Source organism: Archocentrus centrarchus, chromosome 3 (genome assembly GCF_007364275.1).
Source record: "Archocentrus centrarchus isolate MPI-CPG fArcCen1 chromosome 3, fArcCen1, whole genome shotgun sequence".
In the NCBI taxonomy this organism is placed as follows: Eukaryota; Metazoa; Chordata; class Actinopteri; order Cichliformes; family Cichlidae; genus Archocentrus; species Archocentrus centrarchus.
The window spans coordinates 26,920,142-26,934,145 of NC_044348.1; the positions used below are offsets into that span (position 1 = coordinate 26,920,142).

Below are 14,004 nucleotides of genomic sequence, written 5' to 3' on the forward strand. Positions count from 1 at the left end.
ACTGAATTAGTTAAACCCCATCTGGGGCAGGATGCCAATCCAAATTTTTAGGGAGCAAAAAAAAAATTCTCATATGAAAAATAAGCCATATTAGGTCTATCAAGAGTCTTAATATACTGTATCATATATCACTCCGTCAATCAGTATTGACTCAGTCGTGATTAGGGATGCGCTGATCTGCACTGATTTGGATCCGATAATGGTCCGCTCCAGACTCCGGTACATAAATCAGGTATTGTGACAAAGTGCCAAACTATTCAGTTCAGTGCTGTTATTACACAGCAGCTAGCAGCAGAGAGCTAAGGCAACATGGTATAAGCTAACGGCAAAGCAGCAGCAGAATGGTAGAGGTTTTTCATACCTGGTACACCAAAAGATTGTCTTGTTTGAAACAGTTTTTTTTTTTTTTTTTTTTATTTAACCGCAAACTGTGGTCCAGGCAGTTGACATGACTAAAAATTCAGATTAGACAATCCACTGGCTTTTCTCTCTCTTGCTCGCTTACTTTCACTCATTAGATTTAGTCAGGAAGATGTTATGTAAGGGGCTGTTTACAATATCAACATTTTCACAAGTGTATAAAGTATGCACTTTCTCAAGTCCACAGATGAGCATATTAGCCATAAGAGTGACAGTTATTCACTTGTCATCTAAATCAAATTTGTAAACCCTCTGTTAAGCAGCCCCATCTCCTATAATGCAATGATTACAAGGGAGAATGATGCAGCATGCATTCCTCTGCATTAACCTAAGTTCACACAGTCTGGGAAAAATATATTCTGACGGGCAGCTGAAAAAAAATGTTAAGTTCTCAGCCATAGGTTAGTTTGTAGTTTTCTCTTTTTTAAAACCGAGAGGCTGTAGTTAGTACTGCATTAATCTGTCCCAGCATACAACCCTAATCACACTCCAAGCAAACAAATGCACAATGTTATGTGTAAAAATCTGCCCTAAGCTTTCATGTAATGCAGTATAAACTCTGAAGCCAAGCAACTTTCTGTGCAGATATGGAATATTTGCATGTTCTTCACATACAGCATGGTAATATTTATAAACTCCAAAACTGTCCTAAAATTCCGTTTTATCCGATAGTGAATAAAGATGTCTGAAAAAGATTGCACTAGTTTACAAGTCACTGGACAATTTTTGTTTGTGAATCTGGTAAATTTGTCCTTTCAGATTAAGTTGGGGATGATAAATTAGCTTCTGGGGAATAAGATAAACCACATCACAAAAATATGAGTGGCTTGGATGCCCCCCTCTTCTCGACTTGAGGAGAATTCAATTGAGGGGAAATAAGGAGAGGATGCAGCGTAAGTAGGAGCTGCAAAACTGTTGGAGTTAACTGCATTAAAACAATATTTGTGAAGGCTTTACTTACAAAGCCAGCATGCAAGGCCATTTTGATAATTGCTGAGACTTCCTAACCGGCATTAACCGCTTTCAGTGCTGAAAGTGCTGCACAGTGGAGGGCTTGAAATCTATTGTGACATGTTGAGAAAGAAATAATAGTGAATAGTGCCTCTGAACATTTGAGATTTTCCCATGAAAAAAAAAAAAGCAAGCTATGCTAGACGCTGGATGCTGCATAATTAACAAACAAGCACTGCAAACTTCTCTCAGTCTGCTCTGAAAATGACTCCTGGAAGAACGGGTGGCACAGGAACAGATGGAGAGAGGCCACTTGAACACAGCGTAATGAAGTGATCCACAGAAAATTCACTCATACTGCGTGCATTTCAAATGAACCCAGTGAGGGTGTTATGTCTCATTTATTTTGGTAACTCACACCTGATTTATTTTTTACATATGTACAAACGGCATTGCTACTGATAAAATATTTCAGAGCTGTTTTTTTTTTTTTTTTTTCTGGTAAACACTAAAATATGTAATGCATATGGAAAACAGGATACCCTTTCTACTGGCATCATTAGAAACATGTTAAAGATGCACTTTTATGTAAGACTTGCAAAGAATTGCAATTCCCATCTGTTTACGAGACAGCTAACAAAAATCATTCCACACAGAAAATCATCAATGCGCATCAAAACAAGCTATTCCAGTTAAACATCTGTTTAAAGACCAACAGAGTGATTAGAACATGTGGTAAATACCCCCCCTCCTTATCAGAGGCAATTTTATACTGAAATTTTCCACATTTGCTGATTTTGACCTCTGTCTGAAATTTTCAACAACATATTAAACATCAGATCTGAAGTAACTTGTTTCAGTAATAATGTTCTAGTACATTTTTAATTAGCAGTAAGAGAGAACAGACACTCACTTTGGGGAAATAAATCAGCTTCCCAGTCACAATAAATAAATCACGATACCAGGTGGAGCTGAATATTAAAGAAAAAGACATGTCATGGTAACGGACAGTACTGAATTGATTCCTCAAATCGCCGCTCCTGAAAGGAGTCTCGTTAAGAGTTTTTACACAAATCTGTGTTAGATAATCCTTGCCTGTCTTTTCCATCACTCTACCTTTCTGTTACAGACGAGGCTGGAGGTGCCCTCTTTCAGGCTGACCCTCAATTACCCAGGCCAATCATTTCAGACAGGTGTTGAGGTACAGTAATAAAACCTCGCCTGATGCTACTGAGCCAGCATCTCTTTAAAGCACCTCTGAGAGCTCTGAAATGACTCAACTCTCTGTTGATCGGGTGATGTGCCCACAATTGACTTGTGACTGTTGGCTGATAGTGTGCAGTGAAACAGAAAAAAACAAAACAAAATTACCATTTATTAGTCTGTTTGTGTGCTTGATTTTTGTTAGGTACTGAAATATTACTGCAAAAGTGTATGCGTTGCTCTAATTTTTTTGTGCTCACTATCCACACACAGAAAATCATAGTTATTGTTATAGTCATCATCATGCTTTTTAAAAGCTTCTATAAGACAGCATTTACAGTAAAGCAAGTAAGTGAATTTGTCAGCAGAGAAAATTATAGACTGAAGTTAAAGTCAAATCCTCAGCACTTTATATCCACACTTATACTATACATTACTGCTTAACTGTGTTGCAAATGGAGTCTTTTCAGTCACAAGGATATGCCATCACCGCATCATAAACTTTGTACTACGAAAGTGCCGTGAAGTCTGTGGGGGATACACAGCCTGACTCCAGAGGTTTATCACAACTTCAAGCATCCAGAATTTTACATTTCTGGGGAAACAAAACAAGAGAGAACTCAAAATAAACACCTTATGAACTACCTGCTATTTACTCTGTATTCTTACATTACAGACACTAAAACCCATACATATATATATTTTTTATTCTTCTGGCTTTTTTGTGTCTCTGGAATTCTTTTTTTTTAATTTTCCAGTATTGGATCAAAAAGCCACACACAATGACATCCGTGAGATAAAGTTCCTCTGTTACACGTTTCATAATGAAGTGTCATAATTACTTTTACCATATTCTAGTTTTGCTTCTTGTAGATTTTCATAATGTATTTTCTATTTCAAACACACTGGGCACATCGTTAATAACTTGTTCCTGATGTGCTCCTTCATCCTTTGTGCTAAACTAATCTGCTCATCCAATTCCCTCCACAGATCCTTCATCACACATTCTCTGACTGGAAGAAGAAAAAAAAAAAGCAAAGACTAGTTCTTTGTCGCCGCATTGAGCATGTGCTGCATTGTGACAAAAAGAATCAGCAGATCCTTCAGGCTCAGATTGTCATCAACCTAAATTAGCCTACTACGTACTACAGGGAGAGGTCAGGCTAAACAGCAGCTGAAGCAGGCAGGAATGCGTTTTAAAATGGAAAACAAACAGGTTCAGGTTCACTGCAGAGGTACAGCAACATTCAGTGTATATGTGGTACCTCGATTCTATTTTTGCAATACCCTTTACCTTTTTCTGAACACACCACAGTATGTTTTCCATCTGTTTAAACACAAATTAGAAGAATTATAAAAACAACTTGTCGCTCATGGCAATAACTACTAACCAAAGAATAGTCAATTTTGGTTTAATAGCAGGCTTGTGAAATACATCTGATAGCTGTTCTTTTAACACACTGATTAAATTAGGTTTTGTAATCAAGTAAACAAAGCTATTCAGACTCCTCTGGCCCTGAAAACATCTTACATTAACAGCTCCATGAGTAAAAGTCTGCAAATCACACAGCAAACAGGTGGAGTAATTCAAGGATTAGAGGATTCATACAACCTAGTTCCCTCCAGGCAGCCTGCCAATAGAGCAGCACAGTCCAGGTACTCATGAGGTGCACGCTGCCACAAATGGCAGATCTGCAGAGAAGCTCATTGACAGATGAGCCAGTGCTATGCATGCAGTGGTATACAGCCAGATTCAAAATGCAGGTGGTTTGACTTAGCAGCACAAAATATCTCAGAGGTAAATGATTCAGGCTTCATATAAAATGCAGCAACAAAGAGAATAACAAGAATCTAGCCAAACTTTAGCCACATTTAGGATGGAAGGTTTATTCAGTCTGATTCTTGAGCTTTTTAGTGACCACACAAGCAGCATGGACAAAGAAAGAATTACGATTACAATTCCACATGCAGAGACTTGTAATTGTTGATACAACCACACTCATTCTGTAGTCATAAGAGCCAGAAAGAAGCAAGCACCTCAAATAATTATAGAGAAAAGGGATCACATTCCACAAATCTCAGGGAAAAACTTCACTTTCTCTGCTGTTCAGCAGCAATTATGGGGCAAACCCAGATGCACACATTCTAAAAATAAAAAAAAATAAAGTTTTTTGAGTTCAAAACACCGTGCTTAATTGCTGAATAGTTTGGGGAAATGTATCATTTACAAGCTACATGAATGCTGAGTGTTTTCATTTCACAAAAGACTGTTGTTGAAAGCAGAACATGCTGATTAAAGGTGCTAAAATGTCAAGTATAGAGGGCTTGGATTTTAGGTGCTGTCAGCAAACCAGCGTGATTCCCACTGAAGTGCTTTCTATTCATCAAACACTCAACACTGCTGCTGATGACAAAAGCACAGAGGTTAATTTTGAGGTAACAATAAATGAAATGCTGTCGTGGTACATTTCTGTGCAGCAGGTGAACATCTGAGTTTATTTTGTTTGACATGGGCATTACAATAGCACTACAATTAACAGTGCAGGTACTGGATTAAGGGTTCACACTGTAAAGCTACAGTAAAGGTCTAAGAAGGTTTATCTCATTTTTAAACGAATCAGCTACTGGGTTTAGGATACGCAGCTTGATCTTAGGGACTTCTTTGGTGTTTGTCTCTTGCCTTTTCCATCTCAAGTCTCTTTCATGCTACAGGCTCATTGCAAAGAATTGTTTAATTTTGTCTTGATGTAGCATAAAGCAAATTTTCAACACCTGTCCAAGGAAAGCCTTGGTGGAACAATTTCAAAAGTATGAACAAACAACGAAGGATTTATGGATGAAAGTAGTGTAATGGCAAGCTGTAAAGGCAAAATGTGAATAAATGTTGGCTTTTGTTAAACTTGCAGGGGGAGGGGGGCAATTCAGAGGAGATGTGAAACATCTAAAGCTTTCAGATAACTGGAGTCAGTCTGTTCATGTACCATGACTGCAAAAAGTAAGACCATTACCCTTTTTGCATTTTCCCCTAAAAGTGCAAATATTAAATAATGAAGTCTCTGCATAGTTTTCAGGGCTGGTACAAAAAGCTGTTTTGTTTTTCAATATGCACTTATGACATAAATAAGCAAAAAAAAAAAGATATGTTCAGATATTTATGATTGGATCTATGTTGCTGTTAAGGCTAAAAAAGATATTTAATAGCAGAATCAGTATAATATTTCCTCCCATTCTATCTTTTACCTATAAATGTTTTTTCTCTTGTGATTTCCTTTTTCTTTGACAGGTGGTGGGTCAAATCGATAAACTAACGTCTGACTTTGACTTTGACCTGGAGCCAGATGACTGGACCGTGGCCACAGCCAGCAGCACGTCCAGCAGTGAGCGGGGCTTGGGAGAGGCCTTCAGATTGGACTTCCTCAATGCAGATGTCCTTTCTGACAGCTGGGAGTTCTGCAGTTACCTGGAGGCTGCTGGTGCAGCTGCCCGCAGGTCTAGCGGACAACCAGGAGATCCACAACAGGAGCTGGGCCATGGGACCATCCTCACCCAAACGCAGACCCCCACCCCACCCCCCACCACTGCCTCTGTCTACTCTCAGATGAATGGTGGGCTGCCTATCCCTAATGGGCCACGCATTATTACTCCAGATTCATCCAGTGAGGAGGCCAGCAGCTCCACGCACAGCCACAAGACTTCCCGTACCTCTGGCACAAGAGAAAGAGTCCGCTTCAGTGACAAAATTCTGTACCATGCATTGTGCTGTGACGATGATGAAGAGGAGGAGCAAGAGGAGTTACAAGAGGATAAGAGTGGCTGTGCTACACCAGATAGCGATACTGAGCCCAGCCTCCTGCCCAGCTCGGTTGCCCCCAAACGTTCATCCTCTGAGCACTCACTCCTCCATAACTGTCTGGACCCTTCTTATGTCTCCTCACCTGTGAAGGGGACAACAGCAGCTCACACACTACCCAGGAAAGGCCTCTTGAACCCTGGCTGCCGCAAAAAACTGTTACGAAATAGCAGCACACAAACTGTCTCTGACAAGAGCACCCAAACTGTACTGCCCTATATTCCAACCAAACAGAAAACAAAGGACCACTGAGAAAGCCCGAAGTTTATCATAAATCTCATGAAGGACTGTGCATTATTTAATATTAAATACATAGCTCATAGATTAATACACAAATAAATTAATTACTAAATAAATAAATGATATATGGGAAATCACTTGACTACCTAAAGTCATTCTGCGGCTCAGGGAAAATACAATGAATCAAAGAAAAACAGATCGAAATGGTGAAAGTTAGCGGCGGACCAAAAGGTTAGCTCCTTTTCAAATGCTAAAACACATACTGAATGGACTCACTATGCGGGATCATTTGAAATGATTTCAGAGATTACAAAAGCAATCATTTTTACCAGAACACGTAAGTGCTCAAAATCTTAAGTATGAAAAATACGAAGAGGTCCTATCTCCTCCTCACACCATAGTACAAGTTTTTTTTAAAAAAAATGCTTGTAACTATAATGTGGATACAAAAAGTTACTCATTCTGTACTCTGAATCTGTATAAACATTGTCTTTTTTCATGTTCCAGTAATTGCAAATGTTAAGGGGATTATTGCTTCCAGCAGGGATATGTGTCTCGATGCACACGCCAAACTTCTTCCTCTCACTCATATCAACAAATGATTTTGAGTGAAGAGCCAGAAAAACAACACTATTTACCTGCCCTTGATTTTATAAACACCTCATTCTGAGCTCTTCTCGGTCTGCTGCAGAAGCTGTAACACAAAACATATGACTGGCAGGTAGGAAAAAAAAAAAAAAAACATGTATACATAGCAATTTCAGAAGGTGTAGTCTAAAAAAAGTGCCATTTTCAATTTTCTCTTCCTACCGGTGACGTCATTAGGCTTAGGATTTGAGCTGAATAGCAGTTCACAAAAAAGTGCTAAAGGCTTTTGTCTCTTCATTCAGTTGCCCAGTGGGGAACTGAACTCAGTAGAGCAGCATTTTATTCACAGGGCTGACGCCAATAAGCATTCCTGATCAATATGTTAGAGGGAGGTTGCAGTGAGAGGTCTCTCTGCTGAGCATGCATGCCACTCTCCTGGGATTTCTGAACAAAAACTCACAGTCAGATCTATTTACTTACACTAAGCGAAACAAAAATTAGAACTGTTGCCCTAAAGAACTGACATTTCAAAAACTGTGTCCAAGAGTGAGAGTTGATGGTGAAAAAAAAAAGTATTAATGTTCAATGATTTATTTATTTTTTTTCTACAAAGCAATAATCTACCCTGGGGAACAGCTTTGTGAGTGTGGTCCCTGACTTAGAGTTTCAAAAGAAAAAGTTAAATGTTGCAGTCTTTACAGGAAAACCCTCTTTGCCTCCCATGAAGCTGACCTTTGTGCTTCTGATGGCCATAACCTTTCACGGTAGGAAGAGTCTGTGGTTGCATTATGCTATTCTTCTACATACTCTCTTATTCCACATAATCAACACAATAAATATTCTGCTTAGCATTCGAAGGATTACCCTAACAGACAGAATTACACCCCCGCCAATTCTAAAGTTGGCAACCTGGGTACACTGCTTTCAAATCTTCTGGTGCTACTTTTCTTTTATAGTACAGCTGGGCACTGCAACCCTACACAACCGTGTTTTAAAAAAAAAAAAAGCTAGGTAAAATGTACATGTAACCACTTTTGAAAAACCAAAAACAAGATGAAAAAGAAGAGAAAATCTTAATATCTCACATTCAAAAAACAAGCAAAAACAAAAGAAAAACTAAACAAATCCAGAACGTCAATGACATAATAGCTCATTCGATTCGTGATCCATCACAATTCACAGATTATTGCCTGTAAAATGAAAAATGTGACCTTGAGCAATTTGGGTCAAGACCCATAAGGTGATCATTGTGTGCAGGTTTCACTCAAATCTGGCCAATACTCTAGGAGGAGTAGTGATTCTTGTGCAAGTGTCTGTAAAATGACTACTGTGACCTTGAGCACAATTTGAGCAAGGAACCATTAGGTGATCATCGTGTGAATGGTTGATTAAATTCTGACCGATATTGCAGCAGGAGTAGTGATTTTGTGAACTGTGGACGGACAGACAGATGGACAGATGGGCACTTTGCCATGGCATAAGCTTCTTTCTGGTCTTTTAGCCAGATGAGCTTTGAAAAAAAATCTAAATCTCACAACTAATTTAGATAAAGGGAAATGGGATGGGGGTATATGAAGTATTTTACTCTGTTTAACTCTGTGAAAGAATTCATGGGAAAATAGTTGAATGATTTAAGACATCTCATAACACACAGTTGCAAAGATCTCATTAGCAGTGGGCATGTATCCGTTCAAAGTGGGATTTGATCATCTAAAGAACATATTATTAAAGGATTCAGTGAAAATGCCAATTCACCCATTACTGGGGCAGAAGTCCCTGAGGTAGTTAAAAAAAAAAAAAAAAAAAAAAACTTGGGTAGGATCTGAATGTTTTTAGGGTTGTCCTGGTCCACTGCAGGGTAGTGGACCAGAGGTTCACCCATTAGTCGAACCTCAGAGTGCAATTCACCCTGGTCATGGAACAATGATCCAGTTCTTTGCCGAATCACATACAGACTGCTTAAACATTCTACATGTGTTTTTAGGACGTGGAGAGGGCATTTGATCGTGTCCCTCAGGGTGTCCTGTGCTTCAGGGCATTGTTTACAAGCTGTTCTCTCCCTGCACAACCATAGGTTCCTATTGCCAGAAGTCTGTCTCACTCCTGGTGGCCATTGTACTCTGCCAAAGGTGTCCATTTCCATTGATTCCATTTAGAACTTTCATGGATTATATTCAAAGCTTTTACAGGCAGAATTATGAAAAGAATTTCGAGGTGTAGCCAAGGGGTGGACGGCTGCCAGCTTAGGGGTCAAGATCACACCTTTGCTTTTTGTGGATAATGTGATCATGCTGGGTTCATTGTGCGTTGACCTTCAGTTCATACTGGGGCAGTTTACAGCCAAGTGCGACAATGGCACTTAGCTTAGGCAATGGCACTCAGCTGGAGAAAAGTGGAGTGCCCATTTAAAAGTTGCTGTTTTCCTGCTTAAGACTGGTAGGAGAGTGGAGCAGGAAACAGAATCACAGACAGACTGTTGCAGCATCTGCAGTGATGTGGACATTGTACCAATCTGTTCAGTTAAAGAGAGAGTAAAGCATGAAGGTGAAGTCACCACAAGCTGTGGGCAGTGACTGTAAGAATAAGACCGCAGATACAAATGTCATAAATAACCTTCCTCTGAAGGCTGTTTGAGCTTAGCCTCAGAGATATATGTCCTACTAGTAGAAAGCTGAAGATTTACGTTCTCCTCTGTGCACCTTGGAAGTGAAGTTGTACCAAAAACTTCTACTTTCCACCAGGAGAAGATCCCAGGAAAACCAACAAATACTGGAGAGACTATATCTTTCATCTGGTTTGGGAACACTCAGAGGACTAGAGGCAATGTCTATCTGAGAAATAGTTTTAGGTACTTAGGCTGATGGAGAAATCTGCACTCAAGGGACACGTAAGAAAGCAAAATACTGACTGATCTTTGACACATTTGTCTGTAGTGGGAATATCATCAGCTCAGTTACTGTCAAAAACCACTGTCAGTGAACACAGCTTGTTGATGCATCCAATCACAAGTTAAAACCCTTCCATGCAAAGAAAAATATATATATAGGACCTTGATCTATTGGCCCAAATACTTTTAAAAGTGACTTTTTTTTGAAAGAGAACACTTCATTACAAATAGAATTTGAATATTTCTTTGATGAATGCTGCCTACTTCAGAAAAAGAGGACAGGAAATATCTAGCTTGTAATCTGTGTACAGTTCATAAGCCAGCCTTCACAAAAGGTATGGGAGAGTGTTAATGCACATGGCATGTGAAACATACAATCTCTGAAGGTATCAGGCATCATCATCTTCAGGGAAGACCTTATTTAATTTAGCAAGTCAATGCCAAAGCAAATTCTGCATGTGGTATATCAGCATGCATAGTAAAGTGTTTGACCACTAAAGTGGCCTGCCTGCAGACCAGACCTGTAACCTGAATGGCACAAAATGAAACAAAACATGACAATAGAGGGTCCAAACAGCTGAGCAGCTGAAATCGAGCAAGGGGGGGAAAAAAACAGCTTTAAAAACTACAGATACTGGTACCCTCAGTCCTCCAATTTTACAGTAAGTCATCATATCACTGGAAAATGTATCCCCATCCCATCTTGCTGCTGGCATCACATTTGAAATGGGTGCATCTTAAAAAAAAAAGAAGAAATCAAGAGCTGCAATTTTTGATATGCCGGCTATGTAGCAGTTTCAGTTGAATATAGGATTTAAATGGGTTTAAATTGTTTGCATTCTATTTATAACATTTTACACAACACCACAACTGTTTTAAATATAAGTTTATAGATTTTTAATGACAGAGATTATTAACATTCATAACAGCTCCTCCTGTCTGCATAGAGGGAATTACACCTGTGTTATTTAGGCAGCATCGACCCTCGAAATGCTGGTACATAGAAACCAAAGTGTGCACTTTTACACAAGGCAGCTTGGTGGAAGCTCCACAAGCATTAATCAGCAAAAGGCTCATGTGCTATACACACGTATAATAGAAGTAATTTTTGAGTTTTATTCATTTATTTTGGTTTTATTAATGTTTTCCTTTGTCTTGCTCCGGCTCAGTTGATCCTAAATACCTGTGAAGACGGAGGCACTGAAGACAGATCAATGGCTCACTCCCCAAAGCAGTGGCTGCCATTTTCCTGCTAGATTGGGGACCAACAGGTCATCATAGCCATTAGCATAAACAAACAAACCTATGCTGCCACACAGGCAAAACATCAATTACAGGAAAACAAACTAAGCCCTTATTTTGATGCCTATACACCTGCCAGATATTATAATGTGAAAGGACTTTTTTTTTCCCCAACTTTTCCACTCTAAAGATTTTATAAGTGATATCTGCAATGAAATCACCTTTTCAAATATAGACCTGTTTGGCACTGGCATAGAATACATTATCATTGGGAACAGATTTGAGATTTTTGGGCAAAACATTAGCAACGTCTCTTTTGCCAACAGGCTCATTATTCATCTCTAATAGGGCAGAGCTTTGTCCTCAGTTCTCTGTAGGACAAGGGTGGGAGGCATCCAAAGGTTACGAAAACCTGAGCACACCGATGCCAAATCAGCTGCCTACCAGGAAGATCCTTTTATGATGCCACTGGATACAAAACATATGATGTGTTTGTGTATGTGTGGATGCATGCATGTCTCCTGTCTGTATCTTCTCTGCCTTTATGTCTGCACACTGTGTGAGGAGATGCATGGTATTTTCTGAATTATACGTTGCCTAATGTGTAATTTTATATTTCACTGTCACAGCAATTAATGGGGATCAATACAAATAGATGCAGCACATCCCCCTGGAAGTCATTGGCTAGATTAGTCCACAAGACAAGATTAAACAAAATCTCCTCTAGAAGGCTGCAAAGTGAGTCATGCCATCTGTATTTTGACAATAGCAGTGGGAATGTATTAGTTCAAATCCATGATCAATTCTCTAATGACAGCCAGCGGGACACTGTTGAATGACTGACAAATAGTGTGGAGCAAAATGACTTTAAAAGGTCATTATGGCACTAAAATAAAGAAATATACATGCCCCGCAGTTTCCTTACCCACCCTTCATATATAATTACCACACTTTACTCTCACTGGCCTTTGTCTCCATCAGTGAGCAGAGGAAAATAGATGACAGATCTCTGTTTTCTCTGCTGATTGGTAAGGGTCCATGAAGCGGAGAGCTCAATGCAGTCTCACTGATTACTATGGATTGGCTAACAGCCGGGGCTACCTAAGGTTGATTTGTTTCATCTTTGTGCCATTGATATCCTGCCACTACAAGAGCAAACTATTTCTATTCTATCTCCCTCTTTTTCCCTTACCTGCAATCTCCTTTCATTGCACACACCCTTTTCTATTTGTGGCAGTTGTGGATTTTAGTCACAGTAGGAATCTTCTACTGATTGACCAAGAGATGGGAGGATAACTTAGTGTTTCAGTTTCTGGTCAAACTAGTAGTAAGGTTTTTGTCATTGCGTAGAGGACTATGGTACCCAACCAATGTTTAAACACTCACAAATCATAGTCAGGCTAAAATCTCAAGGCTCCCAATGAGCTAGGGTCAGCAGCAGTGAAGCAATGTTACACACTGCACTGGGCACTTAGCACATAGTTACCACTGCACAGTGTGTGACGTGTAAAGGGGACTGCTCTCTTTATGCATACAGAAATATCAATAACAATAGGCTGCAGGATCTGTAGTGCCATGGTCAACCAAAGACAGATACCAACACCTGAAAGATGGCCAAACCAGGCCACGTCAACCTTCAATTACAATTTAATTGGAATCAGGGAGTGATTAATGAACAGCCATGCAACAGCAATAGATAAGACACACCTTAAAAGGTGATGAAGGACAGGGCCTGTGGCCTGACTAAGATGCTGGGTGATTCTTGGGACAAAACAGTACCTTCAGCTGACTTGGCAGACTGTAATTAAAGTTAATGAGAGTCCTGTAATTTTCACATATACGACAGCGTTATGATTGATCCATGTGATGAATCTAACAAAAAACAAAGGAAGATCATAGGAGCCGATTGTTATTCTACAATAGGTCAAAGAAAATGTGACCATAGGACCTTGATCAAATAAAGCTACCACATAAGTTTTAGTGTTTGTACTCAACTGTGGTTGGGGAACACTATATAAGCGTATAATGTGATACCGTACAAAAAAGGAAACAAACTTGAAATGTGACTATGTTTTTGTCACTGCCACACTTACTTTAAGGTGGCAAAATTTTATCAATGAAACTGAATTTTTTTTTTTGTAAAATTGTTTAATGCTGCAGTCACATGAAAAAAGTTTTTTTTACAGGATGCAATTACAACATTGCTTCAGTCAATTGATGTTTGAGGTTTATTTATGTACAGCTCTCTTAAGGTCCCACAACAGCATTTCAATTAGGTTGAGGTCTGGACTTTGACTTGGCCATTGCAACGTCTAGATTATTGCCTTTTTCAGCCATTCTGTTGTAAATTTGCTGGTTTGCTTGGGATCATTGTCCTGCTGCATGATCCAATTCACCCAAGCTGTAGCTGTTGCACTCACATTTGAGTCTAGAATACTTTGGTATACAGAGAAGTTCAGGGTCAACCCAATAACCACAATGTGCCCAAGTTCTGCTGCTGCTACTGCAAAAAAGATTTGCTGTGTTTGGCTTTTGATGTGGCGCCATATGTGGCGCTGTGAATTATTGCCAAATATCTCCATTTTGGTCTCGTTTGTCCAAAAGACATTTTTCCTAAAGTCTT

At 39.4% G+C, this 14,004-nt stretch overlaps 1 protein-coding gene across 1 annotated transcript in view; it reads left to right on the forward strand.

Moving 5' to 3' along the window:
- The window catches only part of insyn1 (inhibitory synaptic factor 1), a 43,837-nt gene extending 37,039 nt beyond the window's left edge, over nucleotides 1–6,798 (forward strand). Inside the window, exon 3 of the mRNA XM_030757655.1 lies at nucleotides 5,858–6,798. Within this exon, the coding sequence (XP_030613515.1) occupies nucleotides 5,858–6,676 (819 nt within the window). The 3' untranslated portion in view covers nucleotides 6,677–6,798. The remainder of the gene's footprint in view (nucleotides 1–5,857) is intronic.
- The last annotated feature ends 7,206 nt before the right edge of the window (nucleotides 6,799–14,004 follow it).